At 41.6% G+C, this 22224-nt stretch overlaps 1 protein-coding gene across 1 annotated transcript in view; it reads left to right on the forward strand.

The window, feature by feature from the left end:
* LOC120736004 overlaps positions 1-21365 on the forward strand; it is a 40760-nt gene extending 19395 nt beyond the window's left edge. The window contains exons 6-10 of the mRNA XM_040035921.1: positions 12597-12667; positions 13881-13991; positions 14095-14192; positions 19344-19413; positions 20282-21365. Coding sequence (XP_039891855.1) covers positions 12597-12667; positions 13881-13991; positions 14095-14192; positions 19344-19413; positions 20282-20533 — 602 coding nt within the window. The 3' untranslated portion in view covers positions 20534-21365. The remainder of the gene's footprint in view (positions 1-12596; positions 12668-13880; positions 13992-14094; positions 14193-19343; positions 19414-20281) is intronic.
* The last annotated feature ends 859 nt before the right edge of the window (positions 21366-22224 follow it).

Below are 22224 nucleotides of genomic sequence, written 5' to 3' on the forward strand. Positions count from 1 at the left end.
AAATGAGCTGTTCATTGTTGTCCAAACATCTCATTGAGCACACATAAACTCATTTCTGTTTCTTCAGTGGCCACTTAAAGCTGCCTAACAGCTGTGTGTACAACCACTGCATTTGGATACCATCAAACCTTGAAGTTATGAAGTGTGGCACCTAGACTGATGGATGTGCAGGCGCAGGGAGCTGTAGCTACCTGCTAGCTGCCTCCCATTAGACCAAAAGGGTTAATGGGTGATGCCCTAGTGGTTACATCCATCTTTTATATACAGTTAAGTTGGAGGTGCACATAAAGCTGGTGTCTGGTAAGCATTTTGGCATTCCTCTGATCGTGTCATTTCACTGTTTGTTAACATGTTGAAGTTGTTGTTGCGGCCATTTGCATTTTAAATTCTATACACCTTGTAAAGCGTTTTCAGTCTGAACTGAAAAATAAACACAGACAGACATCAGCCTGGTTGAAAATGTTAAGTGTTATTCTTAACTGTTAGCTATTAGCAATATTTGAAGGCTGAATCTGTCTGTCTGCCAACCCTCTTCTTTGCCTCACTTCATAGACGATGCATAAAAAACACAAACGCATTTACCAACACTCCTCTCGACTCCAAAAATTTACCCTCAATTACAGCACTTGATTTTTACAATTGCCTTTTTTCTGCAAGCAGGAGTTTTAGCCAGGAGTTCTCGAGTTTCCCTCAAGTGCCTAATTTCTGGCATCCGAGCCTTTGTAAGAGCGCTGGGGACAGCAGCTCCGACAATAAGCATCTACACCTAAGGTCAAGTCTGAAGGGGCTGGCCCTCTGCGGAGGTCAGTCAGGTCAGAGTTGGCATGTGAGTGTTGGCACCCATGAATAGGACTGATTGGACAGGTTTGTTCAGAGAGTAATCAAGCAGGATGGAGAACCCAGCAGCTGGCCTCGCTACTTTGCAGAAAGGTTATTACTAATGGAAAGCCTTTGTGCTGTTACAGGAGTGTGCACTGTGGTTACTGTGTGTGTGTGTGTGTGTGTGTGTGTGTGTGTGTGTCTACTGTCACTGTTTATTTTTGACTGGAGCATGACATCTGTTTTCAGAAAAATGCTCCTAAAACACACTGTGAACTGAATTTTCTCATTACCTCATTATCAAACAATAAACGGGTGTCAGGGCTTGGTGGAGACAAAAATGGAGGGAAAAGAGAGTGACTATTGACTGATTGCTATGCCCTAACCACAGACTGCTTTCTCAGATTCTGCCTCAGACCATTTATTTCAAACCCTCTCCACTCTCTCACTATATTCCACTCTTGCAATCTAATAAGGCTAAATATAAATCTCAAAAACAAATGATAACATTCAAAATACCTTTGCTCAACTAAATACTAAACCCCAAATTTCACTCAGTCGATCCACCAATGTCTGTAGCATCAGATGCTTTATGAATGTGCCCTTGTGGTCAATTAGACTAGGAAAGAATGGTAAATGGTCTGTATTTGTATAGCGCTTTACTTGGTCCTAAGGACCCCAAAGCACTTTACACTATACACAATCATCCACCCATTCACACACACATTCACACACTGGTGATGGCAAGCTACATTGTAGCCACAGCCGCCCTAGGGCGCACTGACAGAGGCGAGGCTGCCGGACACTGGCGCCACCGGGCCCTCTGACCACCACCAGTAGGCAACGGGTGAAGTGTCTCGCCCAAGGACACAACGACCGAGACTGTCGGAGCCGGGGCTCGAACCGGCAACCTTCCGATTACAAGACGAATGCCCAGGTTTTTAAAGCTAGATTTATCACATTTACTATATTTAAATATACCAACACTTATACACTTATTTGCTAACAATAGAAAGCACAAATGCTCTGGATTCTGTAACACTAGTGAGATAATCCCATTAAAAGTTCTCTAGAAAGCATCGCATGCACACCTGTCAATCAAATTAGCCCCACTCCAACATAACACCTCGATTACATCCAAACAGGTGATTAAAAAAAGTGAATGGTGTAACTTTGTGTATTGTGAATGTAAGCCCAACACGGGGCAATGGCTGGAAGTGAGCAATAGCTATAAACCTATGTGCAGTACATCATTTGATATTTTATATTTGGACTATGTTAAGCTTCACTGTCCCTTTTAAATAAATAAAGAATTATAAAATGCTAAAATTAAAGGACTTCCTGTCCACAGAGACCAAACCTGTTGTTGTACCAGGCTGTGAATGTGTTGTTTTAATACAGTTTTTTTATTATAAAAGTAATTCTAATAAAAAAATGTTCGTACATTAATAAAGTAACAAGACTCTCAAGGGGTGAAAAAAAAAAAAAACCTTGAGATTTTTCTCTCCATATTATGAACGTCAAATAAATCCAGTTAGTTTTGAAATCTTTTGTCTTCTGTATAAAAAATAGACTCCTTGTATTGATGCAATATGAAGGATTCTTTCATTATTTTTCAGGTTTAGAAAAACAGTTTTGGTTAGAATTAACACAAAATTATTAGCATTGAAAATTTAATTAACACTGAAATATGTTGAAATTATGAAGGCACTCAGTGACTGTGCTTGTGTGATTGGCTGCTGTGTTTTCTCTCCTGGCTCATTTTTGTATTTTTGTCTGCCAAGGGTCCTTTTGTTTTCTCGTGTTTGTCCTTGTGTGTGGCTTGTATCTGTATGTCTGTGAACTCCCTCTGGTTCATTCTTGTAACTGTGGCCCCTCATTAGTCTCTAAAAAGGACATAATTGTTGTTGTTTTGTTCGGCACCGAGCCCTTGCCAAAGGATTCCCAAAATCCACCCCCACCCCTACACCTGTAATGTTTTTGTCCATTCAGTCCCGTGACACTCCAGGTTGTCATCAGTCAGCAATCGCTGCCGTGCGCCTCGTGTCTGGAGTCATTCTGCAGAGATGAGTCAAAGCAGAGACAGTATGTACACAGGCACAAAGAGAAGATTTTATGTGATGAGCTGTTGGTTTCTTACACAACAGAAAAAAAAGTAAAACCTTTTTCACCTTTAATCTTCTGTGCCCCCTCTTTATAGAATAAGTGGCACCTAAATAGTGCTTCATATGCTTCATGTGCCCTTTTTTATGCTGGGACTCCACTAAAGAGAATCTTTTTTTTTCCTGAAATAAGCTATTATGGCTCCTGATTCCCCGAAAGCTTTGGAAAGGACCTCCTGCTTTTGAAAAGTACTGTGTGTACTTTTTGGGCATGCCATGCCTGGGTAAATGACCTTATTGTTATGGACACGAGCAGGTAAAGAAAAACTCATCTAAGCTCTGTGACCACAGCATGCAGAAAGAGGATGCCACACCCCAGATTCATATTATTTTTACTTGAAAGCAAACATAAACTAAGCTACAAGAGGCGCAAAAGAAACAAAATGAGGTAATGCAAATAAGCCAAAAAAAATTTCCTCCCTAAACCAGTTAAAAACTAAAAATTAATCAAAACTATGAGAACAGGAAACACAAAGGATATATACTCAGAAGTCTATCAAAACATACAAGCTTAGCATGTAGCAGCTGTCTGATCTAGGAGACAGGCTTCGTTTCCAACCTCCCTTAAATAAGAACAGGATAACCTTTCCCATTACTTACTCCATCACGTCACACCTGAGAATGAGAGGGAGGAGGTGAGGAAGGGGGTCAAAAAGAGGGACTCCTGACTGAGAAGAACCTCCTTTTCACTGCTTGTATTTATGATGTCATTCTTTTGGGCATTAAACACCGCTTGTATGAACGTAGATGGACCAGTAACTCTCCTCTCACTAATGATAAGGACCCTAAGAGACCTTTTAAAGGCCTCCACTTCAGGGTTCATGTCAATTCCAATTCACCGTGGGTACTGAAAGCCTTGAACTCCAGTTCCAAAAACTGTTTCAAATGAACAAATATAAAACAACATATGTAGAAATGGAATGAAATTAATGAGAAATATTTACTTTCTCAAAAATAAAAAACTATTTACACTCAGAATTACCTTGCAACACAAAACAACAAGACAGGAAGGTTATAGCTGATATTCAGATGAAAACTGAGGTTTTCAGCTGTGATTTGAACTGTGTCAAAGAGTCTAGCTGACAAAGTTGTAGTGCTAATGAGTTTCTGGACTTCTAAAAGCCACTTTGGGCTCCATTCACCTCTATCTCCAATGGACAACCCAAGCGGATGTCAAGTAGTTGTGGTTTCCTTTGTGTTGCTAAAGCGTGCCTGTTAGCCAGCGGCTGGCTGTGGTGGAAGGGACCCTGTGGGTCTCTGATGAATGCCATTGTTGATATGGAACACCTGCCAGCCTTGAAACCAGCCTCACTTTGACCCCACCCAGTAACACCACCACCACCAGCCCACATTACTGCTTTCTACCTGTGGGTTGATGTCTAATTGTTGGCTCCAAACAGTGAATTAAAGAGAAAGTGAACAAGAAAGACCAGTTGCTTAAAGAGCAGGTAACAAGAGGTCATAGAAATAGTTACGTGTTTGCAGGGGGATGTCCATAGTGTGCGATCAGGTACAGTGCTTTTATGTAAGCCCTGTTTGTTCAGCCTTTGGTGTGGCATACCTCTATGTATTTACCATCAGTCCAGAATGACTAGGCAAACAAACAGCTTGTCTATTGATGAGCAGGAGCGTGGAATATGCCCGCTGTATTCATAAGAGAGAAAAAAAAAAGGGGTAGAGGGAGAGAGCAAAGTAAATCTGTCAAAGCGTCTATTATATGGTGTCCAAACAGAGAGTGCCCTCGACAATGGCCTTATTAATGGCACAATGTCAAGGAGCGGCAGGGCAATAATAGCAAATGATTTGTCTTTGTAAGGTTATCTCTGGAGATCAGGTATTGCAGCAAAGCAGATGATTTGGACTCTTGGGAGCATATCAGGAGGATCTGCGGCAGGAGCTGATTGGTCGTAGGCGTGTGTGCATGTGGAAAGCGTAAGTTGTGGTTTGTGGTGAGGCCGATGGCGTGCAGCCAGAATCAGGAGTGTGGCCGCTACGTGCGTCTTTGTTTGTTTTCCTACCAGAGCTTTAAACCCCCCCCCAACACACACACACACACACACACACACAAACACAGTCTTTTTGGAGAAAGTGAGGGGTGGAGTCATGAGTCCATGTAGAAACAACAGAGGCTTAAGGATAATGCTGCTGTACCGTCACCTGTTTTAGCACGGTAGTACCTAATTCTGCTACACTGTGCTGTGTTTTGAACACTGGTGACCTTTAAAAAAGCCCAGTTGCATTTAAAGTTCTTGCATTTCCCATGTTTGCAACAGTTATGATTATAATGTAGTCTTTCACCACAGTCACTGATATGACAAAATTCCACCTCACTTCTTGTTTTCTGTTTTCTAAGCTCCTTATTTACCTGCTAGTATAGAAAACAAGTCGGCATTCTGAAGGTGTTTTTAAGCTCCATAAATGTTTTCCATGTATCCAGTGATACAATTGCCTGCCTGTAACTTAGTTTCTTGTTGTAATTTAGTCTTTCTGGACTGTGAGTGAATGGTGGGCTACAGTTCCTCTTAAACAATGTATTCTATTAGGCCATTTCTAAATGTGATGTAGGCTTTGAACTGACATAGGGAGACACAGAACCACCTCAAAAAGACTCTGAACCACCAAAAATGTACCTGTGATGTTCCCCCTTTACTCCCGATGTGATCTCCTGTGCTGTTCCCTCGTGTCTACACCTGCAGTTTGTATTTTGTGGACTTAATATCAACTAATAAATGTAATTAATTTAATGCGTAATGTGACATGCATTGAATTTGTGAGTACAAAGATAACAGGTTAGCTGTTTATTCTTTAATATTAATCCTTTGCAGGCTGAGTTAAATATGCATGAGTTGTCTGTTGTAACTCTAGGTTTCATGAAAAATGTACAGGTACAGGGGGAACGTTATTGCTGTTACACAACTTACTCATACATTTGACTCTATGTGTTCAGTACAGACTGCACCTCCTGCTGGTGTATCATGTGGAGGCTGACATCGCCACCTCATCTATATTCTATATATTCAATATTATTGTGTAATGACACGCTCAAAACTCCTCTCACCTGCTTAACACATAGGGTCTCATCACTTTTACAGAATCATCTCATTTTTAAGGACCCATTTCTCATAGATTTTATTCTGTCAAAACATGTTTATCTGCTTCTGTATGAACACACTTTGTTCTAAATCTGCGCTCTTAATCACATATTTTAGTCCCGTATATGTGGGGCATGTTTCACCCTGACATCTTCCTGCTGTTAAAAACGAGGTCACCTCCTCTCTGCTGCTGAATGTGACCTTTGTTGAAGGAATTATGGGGCACAGCATACAGTGTGATGATGAGCAGAAACAAAAGTCTGGGATTAAGCGGGAAAGAGAGCAACAAACAAGTGGACACGTTACAAACACAATGAACCCCTCTGTGTGCCCGTGTGTTATACATCACAGCCTTACATTGTTTTACAGAGGTGTTTTTGTGTAGGTATGCACAAATTGAATGTGGGCTGTATTTTAAACTTAAGGCATCAAAACAGTCAGAACTGGGTGAGATGATCTGTTTTCACATATTTCACTTTTACTCCCAGAAAAGCACATTTTTATGCTTAACCCTAAAACTTACCGGAATTTTTTTTGTAAATACAGCACACACTTTAACCAAGTGTAGTTTTCCTGCTGAAACTATGATATATCCTGTTACATGCTCAGAGTTGAGGGGGGGGGGATATTTCAACCCTCCCCCATGCACTTTGAGGGCTTGTCATTCTTTCATTTATTTCATTAAATATACTCAAATAACCATAGAAAAACTATGTTTTTAATCCAGGGGTCAGGTGGTAACGTTTTGCAGATTTGTCTGATTTTACATTTGTGTCTCTAGTATGCTGTTCAGTTACAAGACCGGACCATTTTGCTGTTTCTATTCAACAAGTGAAAGCTAAGGGGAAAAGGTAACTAGCTTAGAATTTGTGGGAAAACGAATTAAACCCATTATCGAGCACAAATTCCACCAAAGCGTTAATTTAAAATACTTTGGTGGTTAAATTATAAAGGACTGGTACCCTTAAGAGCAGAAGTTATTAATAGCAGATATTGAGACTCAGGAAGGGCAAAACACAGCTAAATCAAATGAATATAGGAGCTGCTGAAAGTAGCTTTATTAATGGTTTATTAACAGTGTTAATATGCAGAGTAATTGGTAACTAAAATCTTTAACATCTTAGGACCTGGCGTTCACATGTGTGGACATCACATTTTGGGTTGCCTAGACCAAAATACTAAATTCTGCTCTACAAGGGCCTGATATCCACTAAAGAGGACATTATACTGCCACTGTTCTATCAAAATTTAAAGAGAATGTCCTTATGTGTGGATCTTATTTTTATCAGAAACAAAGATCAGGTTAAAAAAAAAAAAAATCATGTCAATCTTTGTTTTTACATTCATCAGGTCCCAATTGGCCCAAATAGCAAAAAGAAATTAAAAATACATGCCATGAAAGAGTTTGGGTCTTAGGAGGTTAACATTCATGGCCCTGCTGCTGCCAGCCTGCAGTAGGATTTATCAGAAACCTGCCAAATATAAAGAGGTAAGGGAACTAGAGAAGCAGTTTATCTGCATACAAACACGTATTTATTTTTTTGTTGTTGTTGTTGATTCAGGTGCTTTGTGCCTATTTAAAACAAACCTCCGGTGGTTTTAACGTTTTGAAGAGGAGGTCAGATAATTAACTTTTATTGGCTTACCTCAAAGCTTTTGATAACAAACATGATTAAAAAGATGTCGTAAACTCTTCTTTCACTCCACCTGGATTCACTTTCTTGGTCGCAGCAAATGGGCAGGGCTTTAAATCCACCATGAAACAGATGCTGCTGGGCATGACTTGGTCATGGTGACTGTAATGAAGGAAACATGTTTGTTTCCTTCATTACAGTCCATCTACTTCTAGTTGCACGTGCGAGTGAAACGTTTCACTGCCGAGTGCGGCACGCGCATTGTCCACTTCCTGCTTTGTTTTCCACAGCACTAAGACAACCTCTGTATTTACTACAGACTGCAAGAAACAAGCGAATAATTAATGAAGGTTGCATCAGCCGTTATTCAGAGCTGTGATTACTAGAAACAGCATCAATATTTGTCATAGAGGGAAATATAAATCATACACAGACTGATAACGGTCAGTGGAGCAGTCAGAAGTATTTTTCATCTGTCAGCTGCAGACGTTGGAAACAATGTCCGAGGGTGTGTATTAAATGAGCTGTGACCCGCGGCTGTGCCGGTGCAAGAGCACTGACTCCACGAGAGAAAAGAAACAAAACAGAAAAACAAACGCCAGTAAAAGAGTGAACCTCCCTGCTCATCATCATCATCATGGCCCCATTCTTCCTCTCTCAATTGCAACTGAATCGCCTCGGTCTCATTACAGATTATGGCCTCAACAGAGTGACTCTCCCCTTTCTCTCGCCTTTCTCCACACAGTCCCTCTCTTGATTAACATTTTCTGCTAGGCTTCACACCAAAGGCACAACCTGTGCGCTTTAAAGGCAGGGTGAAAAAAAAAAGCCATCAAGCGCTGGAGTAGAATCAGATAAGGCTATCAGGCAGGAGGCTTTACTGCCTCGGCTTTGTCCCGCTCCTCCACCCGGCCTCGCTTCCTCCCTCAATCTCTCAGTCCACTGCACCTTTTGTCCAGCTGATTCCCTGACAGTACGCTCTTCTCAGCCGGGGACCCCCCAACCTCCTCCAGCACCACTGCACTGTGAGCCTGAGCGCTGCAAACAGCAGCTGAAAGAGAAGGCGAGGCTGATGTTGAAGGTGAAGCCCCAGCAAACGACTTTAACTCTCAGAACAAGCCTCATTCAGCGTGTTTCACAGAAACAAGTGGAAAATAAAGTGCAGTTTTCATCCGGAAGCAGTACTTAGAGGACAGTTTGGCCCCAGATTTCATTTATGTGAACCATTGGCTCTGGTGAAAGCTGAGAAAAGTTCCTACCTGACACCATCAGAATCAAGTGATTTATTCATTTATTTAGCTTTTATATTGTAACATTAATATATGTTTATGAGGCAAAACGTCTATATAATATACTGTTGTTAATAACAGCAGGTCTTGATCTAAGACCAAAATCTTGCTTTGTTACATAAAACTTCAGCTGCATTAACATCATGGGATATAGCAGAGTTTCAGTAGCAAAACTTCATCAATTTAATGTCTCACATTTAGAGTATCGGTTAACATGCTTGAATATTTGTGCACAAATGTGCCATATTGTTTTAAGTTTAAGTTTTAAGACTGCAAACATGTTTGTAGCTTAACTAATGCGTATCATTAGACCAGGCAATGTTTCCCATCTTCTGAGAGCGTGTGAATTGTAGCCTGTAGTGGAATAGCACCTGGCGTGGTCTTCTGCTGCTGAAGCCCGTCTGCTTCAGGGTTGTGCTTTCAGAGATGCTCTTCTGCATAGATGTAGCGAGTTTTGTTTTACGTACTTTAGCCTTTCTGTCAACTCAAAGCAGTCTGGCCACTCTCGTGTGACCTCTGACATTTTCACCCTGAAAACTGTCCATGCATACACTGAATATAATATATATTGTCCCGTCCCTCCCTGAGCCTGGTTCTGCTGGAAATGTTTTTCCTGTTAAAAGAAAATTTTTACCTCCTGCTGTCGCCAAGTGCTTGTTCATAAGGGGTCGTCTAATAGTTTAACTTTAACTTTAAAAATATAAAGCACCTTGAAGTGACTGCTGTTGTAATTTGGTGCTATATAAATGAAACCAAATTGAATAGTGAAAAGAAATTAGTCATTTTATATTGAGTGTAATTTCCTTTGCTAAAAAGAGGGGGGGGAAGTATTCAGTGGAGTTTTTTTTTTAATGTAGATTGTGGCTTCCTGTATTAGCTGTGTTGTCATATATTTCTGGGGTGAAGTCAAAGTCTAATGGAGTGCAAAAAAAAAAAAAAGATCCTGCCTGAGTAAATGATCGGAAAAATTATTTTAAAAATGCACCTTATATACGCCTGGATGGTTTTTATTATTAGCGGTATCAGTGTGTGTGTGTGTGTGTGTGTGTGTAACCTCATATTATCATTGTGGACTCACAGACGTCAGCACAGGTCAGCTGCTCACTCTCCTCCAGATGGTCAGTGAACCTCAGCCTCCTCAGAAAAAAGAGGAGGAGGATCCATTCACTGTGTCACACAAGGTGCCAGTTCACTTTAGCAGATTGACCGGTGCACTGATGCAGCCACCGAGGAGGATGAGGAAAGCCTTTAAATCCCCGCCCGGGCCCGCTGCAGGCCGAGCTGCGGCTGCATGCATGTGTCCCTCCAGATCCTCGTCCCGCACCCTCGTCTCATCGCAGATATTTGCAAACAGATGCGAAGAAGGCAGGCCGCCTTGCTTTTTTTGATTAATCAAGCTTTAACAAGTCAAGTTGACTGGATGCGAATGTAACATTTAGCATGTGAAAAGAGGAGGCCTGGTTTTGATTAGGCCTAAGCTGATAAATGGCAGATTCAAACAGGCCCCCCTGCCATTGGAGAGAAACCCCAGAGGTCCAGAGGTTTAAGTCCAGACTGATATCAACTCTGTTGCTTCTCTTTCTTCTTCACACCAATGAATAGATCCATTATTCAGTAGACTCATTCGCATCTCCTAAATTGAAGTGGCAGCAGCTTAAAAGCCCCGTTTTCTAACCCCCCTTCTCGCTTTTTATACGGAGTCGCTCTCCCTAACAAATTTGCCTGCTGAAATATTCATGGGTGCGATTTGTCTCAGTTTGTGCCCCTCGTGTAATCATCGCTTTTACATTTGGGATTTTTGCACTGAATCAGGGAAATAAGCTCATGTTTTTCTCCTAATAGAGTATGTTTAAAAGGAGTCTTTACATGAAAGCGGCATAAAAACATCACTTAAAACAATATAGAATTGAATTTAGCAGATACTGTTTCTGTACTTTGCTTTTTTGCATGCAAAAGGACTGTATTGTAATCTGCTGGCATGCTTATCTCCCTTCTGTTTTCCTTTGGGTAGCTTTACATTGTTATAATAATGATTCTCACTCACAAGCTACAACTTTCTTTTTTTTCAAAATCAACTCCTAAAAAGAATTTTTTTTTGTACATCTTGTAAATAAACTCCAGCTTGATATACTTGGTATCTTGGGAAACTTGTAAATCTACAGTTTAATTAATGCCCCATAAAAAAATACATGTTTTTTTAAAAACTCTTCTAGAAGGCCAAAAGTGATGCCTAGAAGATTAGCCTGGTTTTAAAATAAAAAGAAGACCGTTCATATGCCAGAAGTTGTTTTGACCAGCCACCAATTCCATATGGTGATCAAACAGCTGGAACATTTACCCCAAATGTGCCAAAAAAAATGCACAGCAAGTTATCAGAAAAGACTTTGTTGCCACAACAATGCAGTCCGATGGTCTATAACTCAAAAAACCTGAAGGTAACATTTTGTCTGGCTTCATTAAATATACTAAAGTCAATATATAAAAACAGCTGAGCCTCTGAAAAGCTGAAAAGCTCCGTGTAGTTCCACTGTAGAGTTTGCATGGAAACCTGCCTCCCAGTAGACCCACATGTGGACAAACTGCTGTCAGTACAGGGAAGCATATCGTTATTGGGTTGATACTAGCGCGAGGGTCGAAACTTTGTTTCTATCTAAGTTCAGTATGTAGGCCAGAGAATTTTGTTAAAGCGATTAATTTTTTAAAATGAAGAAATAGAACTGAAGTTGTAAACAACACAAGTTGACATCACCAGAGTTAAATGTTATGCCTTTGATCTTCGAACACATCTGGAAACAGTGTTTTTTTGTTTTGTTTTTTTTTAAGTCCTGAAAATAGAAAAAATTTAAAAATAGAAAGCAGAAAACGTTTGCTATCACAGAAACCTCAGAAAAGTGGTCAGTCTAGGCCAGTGGTTCTTAACCTTGTTGGGGGTACTGAAGCCCACCAGTTTTACATGCGCATTCACTGAACCCCTCTTTAGTGAAAAATAAAATGTGATTTTTTTTTCAAATTCAAGACATAGATATGTTTTTTACTGGTGCACAAAATGAGCCGTGCATGTCACGGCGGAGGCTCTGCCGAACCCCTAGGGTTAGTGTTTTTCCTAAGCAGAAATGATTTAATACAAATGCTAATATTTCCCTCTAATATACTCAAACTCAGGAAAAACCTTTTCCCTATTCAACCACAGCAGTGCCGTTCATTTCGAGGCCTTGACCGCTGCATCTATTCATCTCACTTTCTGTCTTCATATAAAGACCCAGCAGCCAAGTGCCACTCTGACCCCCTTCCTCCCCTCCTTCGCTCCCTCCTCCCCGATCTTGGTCAACTGGACGTCCTGTGAACCTCTCGCCCCGTATTGTCCCCCCTCCCTGACCCCGGTGCGACCAGAGGAGAGAAATATTGCCCTAATCCACTCTGCACACACACACATGCACACACCGTGAGAAGCCTGACGTTGTTACTCGAGCTGCATGTTTCTTTTGACTATCACACATAAAGATGATGAATTCACCGTCTGAAATGTAGTATGTCTAAGAGTACAGTTAACATGGCTTCCCCTAGCTCTCAACTTTTGCCTTTGTTTTCTTCTCTTTCCAGTCGACTTTTTGGCAAAGTACTGCATTTTCAGTCAGGAGAAGCTGGCCGAGTACAAAAGGGCTTTTGAAGCAGTAAGTGAAAAGGGATTTAAACCCTTTATATTCCCCTTTTTCTTTTAGGATATTCTGTTTCACTCACTGTAATTTGCTGCTCTCCCTCCCAGAAATACGGATTTTTTTTTTCTCCTAACGGTAGCAATGGCTTGCAAAATTTAGGAAAAAAGTAAAAATGTTTATCTCAGAATTTAAGAAAAATCACTTTTTTCCAGTTCACAATCACAGTCAACAAAGAAAACCAATGAGTATTAAAAGAAGGTTGAAACAGATTTCAGCCTTAAGAAAAGATCCTGCTAGTTAATTAATGTGATAATTCACACCTTGGTTGGATTCCTAAAATATTTCCAAGGGTCGAAACGAAAAGTCAAAAGAAAATACTTTAAATCTCAAGTTTTGAGTTTTTGTTTTGCTTTTTTGTAAAATATTTATCGTTTTTTCCACTTTAACCACTATGCTCTGCAACTGGTTGCCGAGTGGTTGCTGGATTTTGCTGGTTGTTACTAGGTGAAAGCACCAAAAGCCTTCTATGCTAGTGATTGCTTTGGTGGTTAGCATGGAAGACGGCGACTTGTCTGCAAACAGTTGACAACTACTCGCCAAGCAGTAGTGAAATGTGAAAAAGCATGAGGCAACCTGGAGTCTTTTTCCCTTCAAACTAAAAGTTCTACCTTACCGCCACAACCAACATGTTTTAAAAAGCGCAGTTTTTAGTTTGAAGGCAAAATGTTTCTGTTTCCAGTTTGCGTTTTGAAGTTTCACTACTGAAAAGACGACAAGTTGGCATCATTCATGCAAACTAGAGGCAATCTGCTACCAACCAATCTGGTGGTGTAACCTCGAGCAACCACTCTCCAACTAGTTGGGGAATACATGTTTTCCTCTAGCGACCGGTCTCTAGTCCTGCGTGATTCAGGTTTTATATTCACCTTTATTCTTTAGTATATTCTCTTTCTTTCACTGTAATTTGCTGAACTTCCTTTTAGTGATAATGTAATTTTTCCCACTGATGGTAGTAAGGTTAACAATAAGTTGGCTTTTAATTAATCAGTTAATCCAATCATCCTCAAACTGGATGGATTTATTTCCAAAGGTAATAAAGAAAGTAAAGGTCAAGCTACAGATTTTAATCATCTATCACAACTTTCTGTTGTTTCTTTATATAGTACCCAGCATTTTTCCCTGTTTAATCCTTTAAGTTAAAGATGGTAATGGCAGTCTTCTTTTGCAGGAGGACAGTGACGGTGATGGCTACATCTCCTGTCTGCAGGTCCTCCTCGCTCTTAAAAACATCATCCCTCCTGAGCTGCTGTCGGAAGAGGAAGAGATCTACGTCTACAGGGTGGGTCTTCACTTTGCCTGCACGCGCTCACATCACACATTCATGATGCTTTAACAGTTGCATGGGTTTGCTTTTTGGATTTCTTTTCTTACTTTTTTTTCAGATCCTGGAGATGGTGGACTTCAGAGTGACAGATGGGCTCGTGGACCTGAGGCTGTTTGCTGTAATTGCAAGCCTGGCACAGAAAATTGCATCCATGGAGTAAGTGACCAACTAACACACCCCTCAGAGAAGCCGGAGGAGGAGTCGCTGACCTCCCATAAATAAGAATAAGACTGTGTATGCAAGTTTGTTCCAGTGATTTTGCCATCGTGTGTGGGACTCTCTTTGATCCACTTTGCCTTTTTAGAAATGTTTTATACGACTTTAGAGGTCAAGGTTTCGAGTCTGGATGTGATAACTGTGCACTTTGCCCTTAAGGGCTGAAACCAATGTTGAATAGTCACCAGAATTTGACTTAATTCAAACTTATCTTACCATGAAAAAGTTAGATATCATATATGTCCATTAATTTGGAAGAAAACAGCTAGAAAAATGATGCAAAAGCTGTAAAAGAGTTAAAAACTTTATTTAAAGAGCTGTGTTGTATTACTTTTAAAAAGTAATGCATTGCCTCCTTAAAGAGAGTAAAAGTTATATAATTACCAAATAAACAGTATAAAACTAACATTACAGCCACACCGTGACACAAATCCCTGTGCTAATGAAGGCACACGCTACTCTTTCTTTTAGTCTTTAGGTTTTATTACAAAGATGACCAATGAGCGCATCACAGGAAACACTGCCTGCACTGTGGCCATGAAGCAAGACTGCTCGACTGGTTTTAGCTTTCGAAACTCAAGCTTTGGCTCTTTTCTTGTAAGAGGGGTCCTCATACACTCACTCTGGGGTCGTTGCCTACATGGACCGTCGACTACTGTGTCACAAACGACCGTTCTGTGTGTTACTCTCACGTGTGCTGTTGTTGGTGCTTGAAGGTGTCCACTTCAGACACTTTCTGCGCTTCTCATGCTGCTTTTTGGATCTCTGATGTTTTTTCGTGCTTCTCCCGTTCCTATAGAGCTCCACTGTGGCCCCGCTGCCAGTAGCATCTGTGTGTTTATTTATGTGCAGTATCTTTATTTGTATTGATAAACAGACTGCAGTGAACAGGATGGATGAAAGGATTATATATAATTATATATAAAATAAAGAGATAACATCTGGTTGTCTGTAGGAACTTACTGTACATTAAATAATTAGCCGGTAATGAGGATAATCACTTTCTCTGACCCTATTTGCTTTTGGTAAGTATATCTGTAGTTATTTTATATAAAAATCATTAAAATTGATACATTATAATGTATTTATTGTAGTTTGTCTGACTGCTGGTCTGCAATTAATACGTGAAAAAAATTCAACAATTTATTAATTAATTTATTTAAAACAACCCTGAAACAAAACAAAACAAAAAAATTCTCCTCATATCAAACGCTCTACAATCCAGGGGGCTGCTCGCTGTGTGTCTGTGTTTTTAGGTAAAAAGATATCAGGTGTTTTCACTCCTTTCTCACTTTTCACGGCGTAAACGGGAGAAAAAAGAATTTGCAGGCGAACAGATCGTGAAAATAACCGAACCCTGAACCCTGCTCGGGCGGCGCTCGGCCTCCGCGTCCTTGTGTCTCTGCATTGTGCCCCATATGTCGCAGATTCCCACACACAGCGATCTCTCGCTGCCCCGGGCTCTATAGCTTCCTACACACAGGAGAGTGTGGAGCCAAGCCAGCACCAGAGGTCCCCGAGGGTCAAGGCCTGCACCCAAAACCTTCACCCCAGAGTGAGAGCTCCCTCTCAGCGAGTACGGGGCCAGGGTCACGGGTCCTCTGATTTACGGCCAGCCCCTTTGTGTGGTGCATTAGAGGAGGCCTGTAGACTGGCTGCCTCGCTGGCACAGAAAGCCCAGGGTGTCTGCGCTCTATAGAGGCAATTATAGTAATGATAATGAATGTCCATATTAAACCTCTTTTCACAGAACTCCTTTCTGCGATTTAAATGATAAGAAGAGAGGAGATCAGCGCTCCTATCGCCACCTCCTAAACAAGGAGAAAACAATAGCATCCTTCTGCCGTCTCATCCCAACTGAACTCAGCTGATCCTCTTACCTGTTTCACTTAATCCTGTTGTCTGTAATCCTAGCTTTGAAATGAGCTGCAACAGTAGTTACACAATCAGCCTTTCTGATCATGAAGGGCTTAGAGGAGGCGGCTCCCTCATGTTCATAGTTGTTTCTTGCAGTTTAACGGCACAGTAATTACACCCTCCTCCCCCGTTTGCTCTCCTCTTTTCTTTTCATCTTTAACTGTCCTCCCCTCTCGTGTCTCTCGTCTCTCCGGCTCTCTTTTTGCCTCCCTCTCACCCTCTCTGTGCTCTCCTGTTTTGGCCCTTGACTCAGGCCATCTGTCCCTGTGTGGCATTGTGCTTCCTCACAAGTCCACCTCACACAGCGCCACATTCCCTCAGGCAGCATCACGTGGTCTGACGGGAAGCACATTACCATGCAGAATTCCCGAACGGCATCGAGCGGAGCCGGCTCGTCCTCGTGCTTTCGCTGGAAGCTCACGCTGACGATCTCCCCGCTACGTAAACTGTCTGATAGAGTTTCCCATCACCCGTCAGCCTGCTCAGAATATCCCAAAACAACCCTCAACTCTGTCAAGTCGAACTAGGTCAGGATATGTTTGCATCCCTTCACCTCCTGCTTCGCTGGCTCCCCAGCGAGGGGACCGCCAAAATTTGGGGAGTATTACGCAAGCGAGAAGTCTGCTGTGCTGGCCACAGCGGGGTGCCGGAGGAGGTCCGACAAAAGAAAATGGGTTAGGCTGCTATTATCCTCCCTGCAGTCCATCATCGGTCCCCTCGCCCCTCATTTACGCGAGCCATTATCACGCCAGTGTCCTTAGCGCACCAGCATTTGGACTCTTTTACTGCAAACCAAGTGCAATTAATAATCATTAGCTGCCCTGTCTCTCTTCATCCCCATCAAGCCCCTGCCTGCACCGTGGTTGGAGGACAAGGGCCAATCATGGAGCTGGGAGCACTCAGGCGTGCACTGCACTCGATGGCCTGGTGCTCAGCCATTCTTTGGTCTAACAGGCCATTGAGCACTCGGCAAGGAGGGGCTCATTAACACTGGGCGCTCGTTAGAGAAGGGACGGCCGTCGCTGTGCCACACGCTGGACAGGAGAGGCCTGTGCCCACATAATCGGACCAGTCTCCCTCTAATTATCCGAGCAGACCTAGATTGTGCCGGTCTGCGAGTTGTCACATTGCTGCAGAGTGTGCGTCCGGTCGCTGACACCCCTCCCCAAACCTCCACACGGACTCAAAACCAGAGCAGTTTTATCCGTTACTGTGGCGGGGTGTCCCCGTTTGCCCACGCATTGTTTGGCTACTGTGAACAACCACAATGGACTCAGAACATTTTACCATCACGTCTCCTGTAAACACGACGTCGCACAGGACAAACCCGCCAAAAAATGCCGCCAAAGTTTTTCCTATTTTTGGAGCGATTACATGACCACAATTATTTGTATTCACAACAACCCCGTTTGTCCAAATGTTTCCCTCCTTAAAGGCCAGCTGCTCTCTTCTTTTACACTTCATGACTTAGTCAATAAAAGAATTAGTGCAGCGTGCTCTGGAGGCTCATGGAGCCACTTTGTGTCTGTATTATGAAATCAGAACAGGTTTGCAATCAAATAGCAAAACTATACAAACTGGAAATGTGTAAATAAACTTAACCCTAATCTGGTTTCCTCTGCAAAAAGTTGATCATATTTCTTCTTCTTTTTTTTTCAGTTATTGCAAAAAATAAGCTCTGTTGCAAAACATATTTCAGACACTATTTGGTTTGGTTAGATGTAGGAATCTTCCAAATTTAAAAATAGTATGTTGTTTTTATCTGTTTCAAAACATTAGGGAGTTTTTTATGTGTCTCTTTTTAACTCTGTAAAGCCTGAACCATGAAATAACTGTCATCCATCCATCCATTCTCTAAACCTGATCAGAATCGGGGGGGTTGGAGTCCATCCCAGCTACCACAGGGCGAGAGGTGGGGTACACTCTGGACAGGTCGCCAGTCTGACGCAGGGCTGAAATAATGCCAAAATAAACCTCATGTATCAGATATTATACACTCGATGTTAAACAGTTAAACATGTGTCTCTGAAAACCATGAAACCTTTACATGTGAGTTTGGGCTGCAGAAATACAAATGACTTGACAAACAAATAAATAAATGCATTTAAACAATAAATTTAAAAAATGAAAATAAGGTTATAAATAGCTCTAAAAAAAGCAGATGTTCTATGAACTAAATGATGTGCATCCACGCGTTGTATAAGTGTGTGTCATACAATTTGGTAGCTTGTATTGTGTATGGGATTATTTAGGGTCTTTTTTATGTTTTTAATCTTTAGGCCAGTAAACGACTTGTGTTTTTTCCCCTCTTATTTAAAAAGAATAATAAACAATTCTATAGACACAAACAGCGCACGTTAGGCATTGAACATTACAAACATTTCTGGGATTGTTACTTTTGAGCTCATGCGTGTAAATCTTGTTTTAATGATCTGCAGTGTTGTAACCGGTGCTGGGTGTAACACATTCCAAACTAACATGTTACTGTAATCACATTACATTTGTCAGTAATGTAGTAATGTAGCTAAATTATACTAACTTCATTAATTACATTACAGTTAATTGTGTTGTTACTCGTGTTACATTTACTCAACACTGAGTGTTCGCCAGCTCCTGTTCTCTGGAACCGGCTAGAATCACTGTGGCTCTTTGGGCTCGTTTCCAGCTTTGCATTGGATCTTGTGTGTCCTCATTAGGATGGGGATTTATGTCAGTATGTGGGACTGTAGCCTCAGGTTTATGTTGTTAGCTGGTAATTGTGTAGCAATGTATTTCAGGTCATGTTATAGAATAATGCCAAAGTAATGCAACAATTACTTTTTCCGGTGAGTAATTAAGTAACGTACTGCGCTACTTTTAAGACAAGTAACGTTTAAGAAATCACATTTTAATTGTGAATTTATCTGACTGGCAGTAAAGCCTTATTTCAAAGCAGCTCTCAGATCCGTTGTGATTTCACTTTATAGCTTTATAAAGATATAAACGTAGCTCCTCTCTTTCGGGAGTTTCCCAAAGCCTGAAAAATACCCTGATTACATCATCGGGGTAATCTCACTTTGGACTTGGATACATGAGTTTAAAAGTGAAGATATCCTGGATGTGATTTCTCTACAGGCAGAATTAAACCTTGAAAGGTTTTCAGCTCATGTTCTTATTTTTGCTTTTTCCTTTCAGCGAGTTTATGCGATCGCTAATCAGCAGCATGGACTTCCGATCCTTGGAAGTGAGACTCTTCAAAGCTAAGGTGCAGTGAAAGCTTCCTTTGCCTCATGTTTACACTCTGGAGTTTGTTTTCATGATGTGCCCTCAATGCAACATCAGATTAACTCACACATTAGTCACATTTATTCCACACACGCCGTCCCCGCCTCTTTTCATGGCCTCGCTGGTATAATTATAATGAAATAAATGCTGGCAAACACTTTGAAGAGTAATTCCAAGGCATCCTTTATACAGCAAGCTTTTTTTTATGAGAGGCACTCACCCCTCATGCATAGAAATGAGGGAAGCAAGTCAGGGAGAGAAAGAGAGGGGTGCCTTTCCCTTTTCATAGATTAGCACAGCCTTAATCTCATTAAAGTGCCCAGCAGTGAACATGCCGTCCACTCCGCCCAGCCCTGTAATCAGCCTGAGACACACGGCTCATCTTAGATGGACCAGGATGGATCTACCAGCTGGCCCAGTACTCAGTCACAGAAGGAAGTACTGAGCAATAGAAAGGCAAGAGGAACATGAAAGCCTGCAGCCATGGGTTTGGAAACTGAGCCCCTGGCCAGGTAGGGGAGGCTTTGTAATTACAGAGCTGTTAGGGATAGGGTTGTTAACTGGAGAAGTTGGGGGGGGGGGGGGGGCAGCAATGGGGTGCTTGCCAGAGGGATTATAACCCTCCCACCCCTACTCCGCCTCCGCGTCTGACAATTAGTACCTTGACTGCATTAACTGTGCAAACAGGTGCACTCAAAAAAGACTAGAAACAGCCTGTGGTAATCTGAGGCTTCCCTAAAGAGCACACACACAATAACAACACACAAGTGGTTCAAAGAGCAAGACCAGAGCCAGTTTTCCATGTTTGAGGTCATGTCAAAAACTATGATTGTTATTAACTCCTGCAGCAACTTTTCCTGTTCCTCCTGGAGGACCAGCAGGGCGATGCGGGTGCTCAGAAGGGCTTCATCAGCGCAGAGCAGCTGCTGCTGGAGCTGAAGGCCGGGGGCATCCACCTGGATCAGGAGGTGGCCGTCAGACTGGAGCTGCAGCACATTCCTCCTCTGGACCTGCTGGACTTCTTGGCCTACCTGCCCCTCTTTATGCTCATTCACAAGTCGGTGATTTCCAACCCTTTTGATGACTCCAGCAACCTTTGACCTCAGCACTCTGTGGCTGACATCTCAGCTGAGCCACGTCTGCTTGTATGAAAAGACGACATGTGACAAACAGAAAAATGATTTTAAAAAGGACATTTGTAGTGGAGATAAAGTATTTCTTTTAAATTATGCAACTTTGTTGCATTTCTCTTCTAGCCTTAACCTTTAAATTTGCTGGTAACAACCAGCAAGACTGAGTTTAGAGTGGAAGAAACCATTATACCTTGCTATCTCCGCTGCACCTGAAACTTATTTCTTTCATTTTAAATTGCTCTAAATTAGACATTCAGCATTAGTTTGGGTTTCATAAAATGTATATATATAAATAAGCACTAATATTTATGCAATTAGATATTTAGATCTTAAAGACGAACTCGCTGAAAGAATGCTTTCACATTCTAATGATAAAAACTATGAATACAGGAGTTTTAGTAATTTAACAGACTATCAGAGACAACTGTTTGTTGTTGGACATTAAAAAATAACAGAAGCCTTGGCGATAAAAGCCGCCAGAACAGAAATTACACTGGATGTTTATGACACACTGATAAAAGATAAGTCGATCATTAGACTGACGATCCCTTAGGGACTTCTGTGGGGTAATGTTCAAACAATCTCTCTCCTCGACAGCTGTGTAAACACATATTTCCATATGAATACTTTGAATATAAACAAGAGTCAAGATTTTGGAAGCCAAAATGTTTTTGACCTTTTATAGTTCAATTAATGAATAAACCATGGAAATACAGTCGTGAAGCCATCAGTTATCTTCTGTCAAGGATTCAGATTTTTATTGTCTCCTTTATTTTTTTCTGCATTAATAATGTAAACGCTCTGCAGCATGTGTGTGTGTGTGTGTGTGTGTGTGTGTGTGTGTGTGTGTGTGTGTGTGTGTGTGTGTGTGTGTGTGTGTGTGTGTGTGTGTGTGTGCACTGTGCTCCCTTTAGCAGTCATTTCAATTCCCTGAAAAAAGAAATGAATTTACTCTGCACTTCCCACTCCATCTCTCATCTGTACGAGTGGCTGAATTTTATTGGCATCGCACAGTCTCAGGTGGTCACATTGCTGCTGGTCTCTTCCTGTGCGCATGTCCTTTACGTCACACGTGTGCTGAGTATGTTCTGTTTCCAGCCTCTGTCGTTTCTCTGAGGCATGTGGATCACGTCACAGAGCAGTAAAGTGCTGTCTGTGGTCCTGAAATCTTCTGTGGCTGCTGTAGTTTCAGAGTCTGACGCTCTGATTCATGTAACAAGTGCTCATTGTTGTGGAGTTTATTAAAAAAAAAAAAGACACAAAAACATTTGAGAAAAATGCAGCAGCGCAGCAGAGCTATTGGCTACCGTCCAGTTCAGTCCAACTTAATCAACACTGATGAATGATGTTCGCTAAGATACTCAACTGATGTGGTTTGAGCCTTTGTTTTGCCTAAGCTTTGCCAATTAGATATGGCCGCGCTCTCCTGCCGCTTGTGCACGCTTGACAGACTGCCGCTGAGGGAAACATAATGAGCTGTGACAGGCAGCAAACCTTTGTAAGCTCTATGTCACCAGAGAAAACAGTCAAAACTGCTTTTATTGTGACTCTTTAGATGCATGTTTTGAACTCCATCTAGTTTGAAAATATGGCTGCAGGTGAGCTTAGGGTCTTCTTACCAGAGACTACAGGAGGAAATTAGATTTGTATTATGTACT

Source organism: Simochromis diagramma, unplaced genomic scaffold, assembly GCF_900408965.1.
Source record: "Simochromis diagramma unplaced genomic scaffold, fSimDia1.1 OVJJ01000816.1, whole genome shotgun sequence".
NCBI classification, from domain to species: domain Eukaryota; kingdom Metazoa; phylum Chordata; class Actinopteri; order Cichliformes; family Cichlidae; genus Simochromis; species Simochromis diagramma.